We start from the raw sequence: 13,955 nt of genomic DNA, 5'->3' as shown, positions 1-13,955 counted from the left end.
GAATTATCACAGGCAGTCAACTCCCAGTAACTCGGGAGAGTTGAAGAATTGGCATGGGTCACAGCCAGTCAGCCAGTGACTAAACCCTAATGTGTCCTGGGCACCACATGAGTCTCTTTCCTTTCTCTAGTTTTTGACACCCACCTTGTCACGGTATATAATAGGTATTCGTCGAATGAATGAATGGTGTGAGGGTCCTTCTATCTTCTCTCCCAGGAGTCTCGGGTGCAGTTTCCAGATGCTTCCTGGGGCTCAAACAGAACTCTAGTTTGCTGTCTCCAAAAGAGGCTTAAGCTTAGTCCCTTTCCTGCTAGGCACTAAGAACAGTCATTTACAAGGTTGAATGGGTGAGGGCTTCCGAAGAGCAGCTCCCTCAGAAGAGCAGCCTTTCAGATTAAAAAGAGATTATCGCTTAAGACACTGTCTCTCAGATGGTAATAACCATGGAATGTCTTGTGATGCTCAGCGTGACCGTGTGCTCCTCGCGTTGCACTGAGGGACCGTAGTTAGAGACTTGTACGCGTGTTGCTTTGGCCTCTTCACTCGGCTGACGCTGCTCAGGGCTCAGCTAGGAGGACGCTTCTCTCTGAGCCGCAGTTATGAGTGTTTCATTTTGCCTCCTGCTGAACTGGAAAAAAAGCAACCATGAGTGGTATGCCCAAATATGAATCTTAAAGAGCAGCTTTCCAACAGATGAAAAATTAATTAGGTAATTTTTTTATTAGCCACTTAGGAGTTCTTCCTACTTGACTAATTAGGAAGCTGCGGTGCAGATCTTTCTTTTGAGTTACAGACGTGGAAGCGGAAAGGTGGCTCAGGATTTATATGCCTTCTGTGTGCCGCTGCATCAGCTTCGTTCTTCCCTCCCTCTGGCCTCTGAGAGTGGTCCCAGTTTCCCACCTCCTGTAGAGTAGGACTGTGGGAGCTGAGTGGGCTTGCTGCTACTCCATGCTATGTTGAAAGAGGACTAGGGCAGGGTGCATGGGCATTCTGGTGCTGATCCCTGCTGTCAGCCACGCTCCTGTGTAGAAAACTGTCCTGCTTCCTGTGGGCAAGAGTGCCTTCTAGAAAGGGAGTCTGGGTCTTGAGGGCCAAGGCCTGCATCTCCACTGAAACTTGTGCTCTGTTAGGGTATGCTGGCAAAAGGTGGTGTGAGCTGTCAGAGGCTGAATTTGAAGGGCATTTCTTGGCTAATTTCCTATTTCCTGTCCCCCTCAAGCCTCTCTAGGGAATAGAACATACCAGCTTTCCCTGGCTAGACCAGGCAGAGCGGAGGGAGGACGTCTTACCCATGTTCCCCTGGCCCTCTGACAGGAGTGTTGCTATAATACCAGCTCCTGATAGAAGAAGCCTGTGTGGCCAAGGGCTTCTATTTTTCAAACCTAGAGAGTAGAGGTCATTGGGAAGGGGATGCCTTTTGAGGTTCATTGCAAGAGTGTGTCTGCTTTGTCCCTAGCTGAACCAGAAGAATATGACATTGAGCAATCGGTGCCAGGTGTTTGACCGTTTCCAGGACACCATTTCACAGCACGTGGTCAAAGTGGACTTCCTGAACCGAATCCATAAGAAGCACCCTCCTAACCGCCGTGTGCTCCAGTCAGTCAAAAGAAGAAGCTTGAAGGTGAGTCCCAGCCTGATGCAGGCAGGATAGTGGGCTCTGATTGTTTTCAGGGAACAGACAGGATCATGGGCCTGAATTTATAGATAGGGAGACTGAAGTCCCGACATTTGTCTCTGGTGTCTCAACAAGTGGTGAATGTGACCATACGTTTTCATGTTTGAGGATGGAGGTCAGGACTACCAAGGCAAAGCCCCAAATTCTACGAGTCTCCAGTTCTGAGGATCAGTGCTCTTTAGCCCCTTCTGCCAAACAGATGTGCTCTGCCTCTGCTACCCTCACCGGGCACTCATGCTCTCTGTTCCTGGGAGATGACCCCCGTCCCAGAGCTGCCTAGTGGGGTGAAGGCGGTGGTGATGAAGCAGAGGACCACCTGTCCCGGCTGAGGAACTTAAGAGGAGAATGACTAAAGGAGAGTTAAAACAGTTTTTCCAGGCTGCTGGTAATATATCATGAATACCCCAAATTGTGGCCTTGGCTGTAATATTACCTGACATTCATATGCACTTGACAGTTGCAAAAGTGTGTCCACAGGGGCGCCTGGGTGACTCAGATGGTTAAGTGTCTGCCTTCAGCCTGGGTCATGATCCCAGAGGCCTGGGATTGAGCCCCCCATCAGGTTTCCTGCTCAGTGGGGAGCCTCCTTCTTCCTCTCCCTCTGTCATTCCCTCCACTTGTGCTCTCTGGCTCTCTCTTCTCTGTCAAATAAATAAAATCTTTTAAAAAATAAAGTGTGGGGGCACCTGGGTGGCTCAGTCATTAAGCATCTGCCTTCAGCTCAGGTAGTAGCCCCAGGGTCCTGGGATTGAGCCCCACATCAGGCTCCCTGCTGAGCAGGAGGCCTGCTTCTCCCTCTCCCACTCCCCTGCTTGTGTTCCCTCTCTCGCTGTCTCTCTCTCTCAAATTTAAAAAAAAAAAAAAAAACTTAAAAAAAAAATAAAATGTGTCTACAAAGATCAACAGGAAAAAAAAATCCCTTTGTTGAAAAGCATTTGTAGGTGTTGAGGCTGTTTTCATAAACCAGTCAGTTCCCTCATTTAACCTGGAGAGCCCAGCACTGTATACACAAACATAGGCGTGAATTTTATCTTCTGAGAAATCCCCCAGACGGTGCTCCGTGCCAGTGGAGACCAGCAGTTCTCAAATATGGCCACTTGGTGGCACCCTCGCTTTAACGCACTCACACCACTCCCGTCACTTGGCAGTGGATGTCAGCACCAGCAAGATGCTAACTGTTGGAAATTGTGTGACAATCTCTTAACCATGTAAATATTTACACTTCAGTGCAAACACCAGTTTCCAAAATTAAATGAAGGTATTTTCAGTTGGGGGTATTATAGAGGTGGCATGCCTCATACCTTAGTGAAACAGATTTAAAAGAGATCTGAACTGTAGATTAGGAAGAGAACATGATGACTAAAATGAACAGGTCAAGAAGCCTTGCTAAAACCCTGCTGTTTGTGGCGCCTGGGTGGCTCAGTGGGTTAAATAAAGCCTCTGCCTTCGGCTCAGGTCATGGTCCCAGGGTCCTGGGATCGAGCCCCGCATCGGGCTCTCTGCTCCACAGGGAGCCTGCTTCCTCCCCTCTCTCTCTGCCTGCCTCTCTGCCTGCTTGTGATCTTTGCCTGTCAAATAAATAAATAGAATCTTTAAAAAAAAAGAGGGAATTGGACACTTAGGGGCACCTGGGTGGCTCATTTGGTTAAGCCACTGCCTTTGGCTCAGGTCATGATCCCAGAGTCCCAGGATCGAGTCCAGCATCAGGCTCCCAGCTCCACGGGAGTCTGCTTCTCCTTCTGACCTTGCCCCCTCTCATGCGTGTGCGCACGCACTCTCTCTCTCTCTCTCTCTCAAATAAATAAATAAAATCTGTTAATTTAAAAAAAAAAAAAAAAGAATCGGACACTTAACCGATTGAGCCGCTCAGGCACCCCCTCTCCTTCTATAAAGGGTTCCCTATTCTTGAGGAAAATCCAGGGCCATGAATTTTCTGGGAAGCATTTTATACTTAGACAATCCGGGAGCTGATTGAGGACTATGGCCAAGAACTGCTCAGCTCTGTTCTGGAACATCTCTATCATTGACCGAGCAGTGCGGCAAAATCAGCTTAAGAACTTTGTAGTTTTGCTGGGGATTCATCTTCCTGCTACGCCTTCACTCTTCACCAGGGGACAACCTTAGATTTGCATACCATTCTCTTCCTCGGCCTCCCATTCCTGGATGACCTCAGACAAGCCCCTGGCACCGGCCATCAATATTAATGGTACTGACTCTTGATTCCACTTGCCTTGCCTTTCTCCTCATATCCAGATTCATGTCTGCTCACCCACCCCATGGGCATTTCGGTCTCAACTTGCCCAAGACCAAAAGTCTTCTGCCTCCAAATCTGCTCTTCTTCTTGTATTTCTTGTTTCTATAGTAAATAACCACAGTCTCCACCCAGCCCCTCAAACCAAAATGCTGGAAACCATTTTCAGCTCTTCTCCCCTTATCCTCCTTAAGGACTCGGTCACCAAATCTGTCCTCCAAATGTTTTCCAAATCTACCAAGTGCTTCCACATCTCTGTGCCATGTATGCTGCTCCGCTGCCCTCAGTTCCCCTTCCTCTGCCTGGAAGTTCTCAACTTAACAAGGCTCAGATCAAATACTGCCTTCCTGTAAAATCTTTCCTAATCCCAAATTCCTGTGCCCTCCCGACCCAGACAGAAATGAGCACTCTTCCTCTATGTTTTTTATAGTTCCTTAGCCATGCTTCTATCCTAGGACTCATAATGTTGTGTTGTAATGTTTCTGTGTTTATCTCCCCAACTAGACTGTGCGCTCCTTGAGAGCAGAGCTTAAGTTTTATTTGTCTCTGGATCTCTAGGACTTGGGACAGTACCCAGACTCAGGAGGTGCCCAATAAATACTGGTCGGATGTATGAATGACTCTTTGCTTGTGGTGTGGCTCTTTCATTCTTACGTGGTATGATTCAGAATGTGTCTTCTGTCTTTGTACAACAAAAAGGTCTTCAGCTGTTTGATTAGTCTTGAATGAATGGCTGAAGAAAACTGACCTTGACTGAGTGCTTGTCACAGGCCAGGCCTCATGCTGAGCATTTCCACTGTGAATGTGACCTCCTTTAACTTTTTACCTGTCAGATACTGCTCACTCCCCTCCCAAACTTGATGCCAAGCAGTGGGAGCCTAGAGTACTGCTGTGAGTCTGTGTCCAGAATCAGTCTTAAGCCAAAGCAGTGGTTTCTGCCCTCTGCGGGCCTTACACCTTGCTGAAGAAGTTGGGGGGGGCGGGTGGCGGCATGTGCCTGCTGTCTCCATTTCTGTGCCTTCTCAGGCTGACACGTGTGTGTCTGAGGCACAGAGCAGTTGCAGCCCACGGAGCCTCCTTGTCCTAGTGGACCCCAGAGTGCATGATGGTCCCATGGGCATTGGCTCCACCAGGAGAAAAAAATGCAGTTGGGGCAGAATCCGCTGGACTTGTTGGCGCCATCTCCCTCTCCTTCCTCCTCCTGTCTGTCCTAAACAGGTTCCTGATGCTATCAAATCCCAGTACCAGTTTCCACCCCCTCTCATTGCACCTGCGGCCATTCGGGATGGGGAGCTGATCTGCAATGGGATCCCTGAGGAATCACAGACGCACCTTTTGAACTCTGAGCACTTAGCCACCCAGGCAGAGCAGCAAGAGGTGAGTGAAGGCAGGGCCGGGATCCTGCAGCCAGTCTTCCTTCCATCGCACCACAGCTGTTACTGGAAGTAGCCTCAGTTCCATTCCCATCCCCATCTTCTGCAACCCCACCCACCCCTCCCCCATCCCCCAAGAGTTGACTATTCCGGAGAGAACTTCTGGCCGATATTCTGAGGCAAGTAAAAGAAGTACAGAGTCAACCAGTCTGCTTCTCTCCGTTGGCCCCCTGCTGTGCTGCAAGGCGGGCACATCCGTCTCGTAGAAAGAGTGCAGTAGACCCCCAGAGAGGTCAGGTGGTAGTGCTGAGCGCACAGCAGTGGCTTAGGGTACCTGCCGCCTGTTGGTGAGCCTTAGGGGCAGAGCCCGAATGGGAACCCCAAGCTCTGCTGACCAGGGTGTTGCCTGCTGAGTGCACCAACAAGTCTCACTTGGGACTGGAAGTGGAATCCTGTCGGAAGTCCAGCACACCTTTTCTGGGCATTCGCGATGGGACCTCGGAAACGGCGCTTATCGGCTCTGCTCTAGCCCTGGCCACTGGGGCAGGAAGGACCAGCGCCTCCCAGGCCTCTCACCCTCCTCTCCTCTCCTCTCCTTCCGTTGCAGTGGCTCTGTAGTGTTGTTGCGCTCCAGTGCAGCATATTGAAACATTTATCTGCTAAGCAGATGCCTTCGCATTGGGACTCTGAACAGACAGAGAAGGCTGATATTAAGCCTGTTATTGTGACTGACAGCTCAATCACCACCTCCCTGCAAACAGCTGACAAGGCACCTACACCTTCCCACTGCCCCTTGTCCTGCCCCTCAGGGATTAGCACCCAGAATTCCCTGAGCTGCTCTCCACCCCACCAGCCCCCAGCCCTAGAGGACATCAGCTGCAGTTCTTGTGCGGAAAAATCCAAGAAAGCCCCCTGCGGGACTGCCAACGGGCCAGTGAGCACAGAGGTGAAAGCCAATGGCCCACACCTCTACAGCAGCCCCACTGATTCCACGGACCCCCGGCGACTTCCAGGCGCCAACACCCCCTTACCAGGCCTCTCCCACCGGCAAGGCTGGCCCCGGCCCCTCACGCCACCAGCGGCTGGGGGGCTTCAGAACCACACCGTCGGCATCATTGTGAAGACAGAGAATGCCACTGGCCCCAGCTCTTGCCCCCAGAGGAGTTTGGTTCCTGTCCCAAGCCTGCCCCCTTCCATTCCCAGCTCTTGTGCCAGCATCGAGAACACCAGCACTTTGCAAAGAAAGACTGTCCAATCACAGATAGGACCTCCGTTGACAGATTCAAGGCCACTGGGCTCACCCCCAAATGCCACCCGGGTGCTCACTCCCCCCCAAGCAGCAGGAGATGGTATCTTGGCCACAGGAGCCAACCAACGATTCTGCTCACCAGCGCCATCATCAGGTGAGTGCTGCTCAGCCTTGGGGTAATTTGGATCCAGTCCTTTCATGCTCCTCCTGGCAGTTAAACTTCAAAAAACACTTGTATTCCTGTGAATATTTCAGAGGACTTTAGTCTCTCTCTTACTTGCTCTCTCCACATTTAGGTGGTAGAGGAGAAAGCATGCTTTAACTTGTCCCCATTTGATTGGTGGGATTGCTTAGGCTCTGAAAGTTCAGTGATTTCCTCCAGGTGACTTACCAAGTCAGTGGCAGGATTGGAACTACAGCCAGGTCTCCTGAATCCCCTTCCCACACCTCTCAGGCCTAGTCTTTTGCCTGTTCTTGTTCTCTCTCCTTAGAGGAGGCAGCATGCTCTGTTCAGCCACTGTGGCCAGCTGGAGATTCTAGGCAGTGGCCTCCCGAGTTTCAGTATCCACACCAGAGACCAGATCCCACCTGATCTAGATTCTTAGAGCCCGCTCATTTGAAGGACCTTCCAGGTCCAGGGAAGCAGGGATAGAAAGCAACACTGCCTTTCAGAATAGCAGCACAGCGGCAGGCCCGCAGAGGTTGGCCTGACCCAAACACTCTCCCTCAGGCCACGTGCAGAAAGGCAGTACCCTATACCCATACTTGGCCTAGTGTGGACCTGCTCTCTCAGCTATCCCCAGTCAGCACTCCGGACCTCGAGATTGCTGACCCCAGCATCTGAACTAGGTTTCAGATGCTGCTGGAACCCCCTGTGGTCTCTCCCGTGTGAACTGAAGCTGGCCTCCTAGTCAGCTGGGAGTCTCGGTAACCAGGTGACTGTGACTTCTCTGCATGGGGGCCCTGGTCCCAGGATGGCCCCTACCTTCAGGCTCTTTTCCTGTCTCTGTTTACCTCTTAATACCAACCTGGATAGGTTTTGCTCCCTTTGCGTCAGGAGGCAAGAGTTACAGAGGCAGGCGCTGCTTACGTAAGTGCGTAGTGCAGGGAGGTAGCGATGGCCCAGAGAACAGAGCCGCCCCATCACGTTCCCCAGAGCAGTAGATTTCACCAGCTCCCGGTGCCCTGGAGACTCCTGCGTACCTGGGTGCATTGTTCCATCTGCCCTTCCTCACCACACATTTTTAGCTCTAGGAGTTCCAGAGCCTATGGGGTGAGAATCAAGAAGGGAACATCACCTTGGGTCCGAAATCCAGACCTGTCTCGGCAGTGGGGGATTGGACCGGTGGGTTTCCCTCGTAAGGTGACGTAAGTAACCGTCTTCCTGCTCCGTCCCCAGATGGCAAGGTCAGCCCCGGCACGTTATCCATAGGAAGCGCTTTAACCGTACCCTCTTTCCCAGCCAACTCTACTGCCATGGTGGACCTCACCAGCTCACTGCGAGCATTTATGGATGGAAATGGAGGTGAGTGAGTGAGCTGCTGCGTGGAGGTGCTGTTCCTGTGCCTTCAAGCTCATTTCAGAAGGGAACAGAAGGGATGCCTGATCTCCGAGGGCTGGGGAGGTGGGTTAAGAAAGAAAGCCCCTCCTTCTTCTGCCTTCTACACCTCATAATCAAAGGTGAAGCAAGAGCAGAGCCAGCTAAGCCTGTGAGAAAAGAGGATAATTACCCAGGGCAGAGTAAAACCAGGAGGTCCTAGTTCCCTGAGTTGGAGAGAACAGAGGCGCCACTGGCCCTCTGTGAAGAGAGGCTGGGTAGAAAAATCTGATTATCAGTGTCATACATCCAGCCCTCCCCCTACAGGCGGCAAGTGGTGTATCTTGCTCTGCCCTTCTAGGACCACTCAACCCGAAATCAGGCCACCCACCTCCAAGAGACAGCTGCACTGGCTGCAGTGGGGCCCGTCTCTCACTGCACATGGCCAGTGAAATGCCCAGCTCGGGATCTTTACACCACTTTGTACTCTCTGCTGTTCGAGAACAGTCACTTGGCTAGAGTGTAGAAATGCTAAATGATTTGCTGTGTGATCCTCACCTATTTCCACGTTGCATTTCCTCCTCAGCTGCTTTTTAATCTTTCTCTTTGGTTAATAGAAATCGAGATAAATATGCTGGACGAGAAGCTGATCAAGTTTCTGGCCTTGCAGAGAATACATCAGCTTTTCCCCTCCCGGGTCCAAGCTTCACCAGGCAGTGTCGGGGCACACCCGCTGGCTTCTGGAGGGCACCACACTGAAGGTGCGCGTGCACACATCTGCCAACAGCCCACCATCCAGTCTCCCCTCTGTGTGTGAGCGTATGTCTCCGCTCCGTGAGCCATCTCGGTTTTCAGAATCACAGTGCCCCGTGTGTGCCTTTCACAGGCTCAGTAAAGCACCGTGGCTTCTTTCCCCAGAAAGCAGGAACAAAAAGCAACTACAGCTCTCACATCAGACTCAGGGAAGTCTGCTTAACTCTCTTTCATGCTCATCTGCTTTGAGACACAGAGGGCAGCTACCAGTGCCTTTGGGTATATGTGGTACGCTTTCTGCTGAACAGTGTTCAGATATTTGGGTTACAAAGGTTTCCCAAAAGGGAATTTTTCAAGTTCAAGGTGAGAAGCCAAATAACAGTTGGGCTAGGGGCACCTGGCTGACTCAGTTGATAGAGACTCGTGATCTTAGGGTCATGAGGGTCATGACTTAGGGTCATTAGGGTCATGAGGCTGAGCCCCGTCTTGGGCATGGAGCCTACTTTAAAAATAAAAAAGAAAGAAAATAACAGTTGGGCTAGCCTCCTGGAAATTCTTCCCACAAGTCTAACTGCTTAGGCTCTTTTTCTGAGCATTAACCCTTAATGAGCCTTACTGATTGAAATCATGTGGTCCCCAGACCAGCAGTACCAGCGGGCTTGTGGGAAACACAGAGTTCAGGCCACACTTCTGACCTGCGGCATCAGAACAACATTTTAGCAAGATCCCTAGTTGATTTGTGTGCACACCAAAGTTTGAGAAATGCTGGTCCGTGTCTTCTGCTGTTTGGCATCCCTTTCTATGGTATCGTCTGGTCTGTCCATGATAAGCCAGTCAGCAGCCGAGGAACTTAAAGTACTTTCATCCTTGACTTCTGTGACCTTCTTTTAAGGTGGAAATGCTTAACCCATGTTGGGAATGCTGTGGGTGGGGGGAGAGTGTCATGCTGAAGCAGCCCAATGTCCAAGGTATGTTTGGTGGGATGATACATCTAGTGGGATCTTTTTCTGTAGGCCACAAGCCAAAGGTCTGGGTTCTTCTGGTTTATGTTTGGATCTCAGGTTCTGAGTTTCTGAATGATCCTATCCCTGTGTTTGTCTTGTAGTGCAAAGAAAGGAGGTACAGGCCCGAGCTGTGTTCTACCCTCTCTTAGGGTTGGGAGGAGCTGTGAACATGTGCTACCGAACCCTATACATCGGGACAGGTGAGCCAGCTGGGGAAGGCGCCAAAATCTCTTCAGCCCCAAATACTAATATCCTTACCCACAGGGCCAGAAAGTGGGGAGGGAAACCCTCTCCAGGGCTGACTGGTTTAACCCAGCAGATATCCAGGCAAGAGGGACTAAGAAAGGAGATTATCAACTGCTTGTCTTCCCCGGCTCCAGCCCTTTCGCTTGGGCCCAGCATGACCTCGGGAGAGAGGGGAGTCAGCTCTGATTGCTGCTCAACGAGCCATTCCAGGCGTGCAGGAAATACCTGCGTAGAGGGCACGCACTGTGTACCTGGAGGTCTTCGAGAAAGTGATAGGGCTCACACACCCATAACCTTTCCTTAGTCCTGTATCTTGTACGGAGGGATAGTCAGCTTAGCCTGCAACCAAGAAATCTCCTTTCTTTCCGATGATAGGATTTATGAACCCTGCAGCCCATGTTGTACCCTCATGGAAATAACCCCCGCTCTCCAGGAGTTCACTCTTCCCTTCTGGGCAGTAGCCACATGTTCTGAATGAAATCGGCTGGCAGGGACAGCTGTTCTTTCCAAGGGGATTGGAAAAGAAATCAGTTTTTGTTCAAAAATACAAGGAAGGGGCCCCAAGCTAGCTTCTCCGTGAGGTCTTACCAGTAGCCGCCCAGAAGCTAACTCCCTGCCCCCCACCTTCCCCATGCATACACCTTACAGTCTGTTCTCTGCCTGCCTTTGCTTCTACTCCTGCCACTTGCAGGAGCTGACATGGACGTGTGCCTTACAAACTATGGTCACTGTAACTACGTGTCCGGGAAACACGCCTGCATATTCTATGATGAGGTGAGGGGTGGGGATGGGGTGGGAGGGGGCTCTCCCCACCTGAGGCCTCTCCTAGGCACTGGGGTTTTTGTTCAGTGTCCTGGGTGTGGGGCAGCGGGAAGCAGGGCGGGGAGGTCTTCTCTTCCTCCGTCCCTGTCATTCCTGGAGGAGAAGAGTCTTGGTATGAAAGGGTGTCCTACCGTGGCTACCCTCCCCAGGAACAGGGCTGCCATTTCTCCTGAGGTTGGTCACAGGCTCAGCAGGGGGAGCTCCCCCAAAATCAGGGCAGGGGACCAGCATAGAAGGAAGCCAAGCCCTCTGTGCCAGTGAATAGCATTTCAAGAGGAGGCAGAGTAAAGGAGCCATGGGAGAGTGGGGTGAGCTAGGGGGTGGGGGCCACTGGGAAGGAAGGCTTCCCAGAGGAGGTGAGTCTTGAGCCCTATTTGAAAGAGGGAAGCGGGACTTGACTGGGGAAGAAAGAGAGCTCCCCAGGTAGAGCAGCACAGCCTTCTCCATGTGTCCTCTCTCCCCTTAGCCCCAGGCCCCACGCAGCAGACCACACATCTTATCTTCCCTCCTCCTCCTCAGAATACCAAACATTATGAGCTGTTAAACTACAGTGAGCACGGGACAACGGTGGACAATGTGCTGTATTCATGTGACTTCTCTGAGAAGACCCCGCCAACCCCCCCAAGCAGTATTGTTGCCAAAGTGCAGAGTGTCATCAGTAAGTTGGACCCCGTGACCCCAGAGCCAGCCGTTTTTGGACCTGTTATGTTAAGAGCCCCAACTGGGTGGCTCTGGATTGCTGCCAATGACTGGCACGTGTCTTCCTGGTCCCACTGGGCAGACTCTCCTTGCTCATGGGCCCAGGGAAAGCCACGGAGAAGCCAGTGCCATACATGTGCACACCTGCTTGGGGACTTCAGACTCACCTTGTCCTTTCACAGCATCCCCCAGCCCTAGTCACCCCGCAGTTAGAATTGGGAGGTACAGGGGCCCAGCCACAACCAACAGCCCCGGCCCCTTCACTGTTCCTCTCCCAGTGACCACACTCCTCCTTCCCAGGGCGCCGCCGGCACCGGAAACAGGACGAAGAGCCGAGTGAGGAGGCAGCCGTGATGAGCTCCCAGGCCCAGGGGCCACCGCGGAGACCCTGCAACTGCAAAGCCAGCAGCTCGAGCTTGATTGGGGGCAGTGGGGCCGGCTGGGAGGGCACGGCCTTACTGCACCACGGCAGCTACATCAAGCTGGGGTGCCTGCAGTTCGTCTTCAGCATCACTGAGTTTGCGACCAAACAGCCCAAAGGCGATGCTGGCCTGCTGCAGGATGGGGTCTTGGCCGAGAAGCTGTCTCTCAAGCCCCACCAGGGCCCTGTGCTGCGCTCCAACTCCGTTCCCTAGGACTGGCGGCTACCCCGTCACCCGCCTGTCCGCCCACCCCAAGACTCCTGCAATGCAAAAATGTACACAAACCAAGCCCGGGTTTTTTCTATACTCCACCAGAAACCCTTCAACTACAATCTTTGCATGAAATGAAGAAAACCTTTTGACTGTTTTTTAAAAATCCTTTTTCTTTTCTCAAGTTCTAGGGGGCATTTGCACATATATTTGTACTCAACATTTCATGGGAAAGCGGCAGACCCGAGCTGAGGAACAGCGTGGGCAGGGAGGGGAAGGCCCACAGTCTGGACACTTCCTCCAACAGGAAACCGTTCCCCACCCACCTCCTGCCCACCTCCTGCTCCCTCCCCCTCACCCGCCGTTGTAAAATAATCAGAAACTTGTTCTATTTTGTGGCAGTGACAATAGTTTTATATTAAAAGAAAAAATACAGTTTTCATACAGCAAAATCTATACAATATCATTGTTTTATTTAATATAAAGATCGCTACCCACCCTACTTCCGTGGTTCCCACCCTCCAAGTTATTTTCCCTTTCTGCAGCGGTTGCACTACAGGTAGCTACTGTGTATTATGGACAAATGAGAAATGAATTCTTTTTCTGGCTGTCCATCTATTTTATTTCAAATAAGGAAAAGTGTATTTGGATTTTGTGTAAATACATCTAGTGATGACATTTTTTTCAATGTTTTTAAAAACTGTACAGTACTACATGTGGTAGAGCGTTTTCTTCAAATTGTCTATTGTAGCAAAAACGTTTTTGTCGTAAACCTGTTTCGTCTTCTTTTTTTGTTCTCTTGCCACTTCTCCTGTTCCTCCCACCCCTGGCTCCCTCCCCCCCCCCAAACCCCCACCCCCAAGTAGTACCAATGTACATAGTAATTGTAATGTTTTAGACTTTACAGAAACTTTCCTGTATTCTGTATATAAAAAAACAAAAATACTTCAAATTATGTTTTCTGCCTGTCTGTCCTACCTGTCATCACCCTTTGAGGGGACCCTCCCCAAGATCCTGGTCACAGTCTTATTGAACTAGTCTCATTCCCAGACACTCAGTCCCCAGGGGAAGGCAGGAAAGAAGAGGTCTGGGAGAAAAGAGCCCGAGGTGGGTGTGGGAAAGTGGAGGGCTAGGGGTGCATTTGCAATTGGGTGGGGGGTAGCTGTTGTCTGGCCTTCCGAGTGACCTGGAATCATTTGACATCACCACATACTGCATGAATCTGAGAACGTGCAGGCCCTCACTCCTTCCTGATGACTCCAAAACCAAGATAATAAAACGAGCTGTTCTGAGACCTCTGCACGCTGGTCTAGAAACTTGAACCTCAGGAGCTGGGGCTGCCTTTAGTTTCAGTTGTTTGCTATCATATTTGAGTCATCAGTTCTGGGAGAAGTCAACACCTGGCTCTGTCCTTGCGCTGTCAGCCTGAACTGGGCACGTTGCAACTCATTCGGGCATCACTTGAGTTCCTCCTCTACACATGGCCTTTGCTGGGACTTTGGGCTTCGTCTAGGGAACTCAATGTGAGCAGTCAACTTAAGAGGTATGGCTCCTGCCTCCTGAAGCTTAGAATCTAGTGGGGAGCAATCAGTCAATTCAAACGTCTCTGGGAAGCACGATGAAGAAAAAGACCAGTGGAGCCGCAGCTTGCGTGACTAGCAATCCTAACTTCCTTATAATCACAGCTCATCAGTAGAATCTACTGCATTACCTT

At 51.2% G+C, this 13,955-nt stretch overlaps 1 protein-coding gene across 3 annotated transcripts in view; it reads left to right on the top strand.

Annotated features, from left to right (window-relative positions):
* PHF12 (PHD finger protein 12) overlaps nt 1-13,193 on the top strand; it is a 45,483-nt gene extending 32,290 nt beyond the window's left edge. For all 3 annotated transcript variants that reach the window (XM_047707327.1, XM_047707328.1, XM_047707330.1), the window contains 9 exons: nt 1,457-1,621; nt 5,145-5,303; nt 5,907-6,702; nt 7,948-8,073; nt 8,703-8,846; nt 9,944-10,042; nt 10,780-10,862; nt 11,430-11,568; nt 11,910-13,193. In XM_047707327.1, coding sequence (XP_047563283.1) covers nt 1,457-1,621; nt 5,145-5,303; nt 5,907-6,702; nt 7,948-8,073; nt 8,703-8,846; nt 9,944-10,042; nt 10,780-10,862; nt 11,430-11,568; nt 11,910-12,244 — 2,046 coding nt within the window. In that variant the 3' untranslated portion in view covers nt 12,245-13,193. The remainder of the gene's footprint in view (nt 1-1,456; nt 1,622-5,144; nt 5,304-5,906; nt 6,703-7,947; nt 8,074-8,702; nt 8,847-9,943; nt 10,043-10,779; nt 10,863-11,429; nt 11,569-11,909) is intronic.
* The last annotated feature ends 762 nt before the right edge of the window (nt 13,194-13,955 follow it).

Source organism: Lutra lutra, chromosome 16, assembly GCF_902655055.1.
Source record: "Lutra lutra chromosome 16, mLutLut1.2, whole genome shotgun sequence".
Taxonomy (NCBI): domain Eukaryota; kingdom Metazoa; phylum Chordata; class Mammalia; order Carnivora; family Mustelidae; genus Lutra; species Lutra lutra.
The sequence above is the reverse complement of the archived record's forward strand: the minus strand, read 5'-3'. Positions and strand labels throughout refer to the sequence as shown.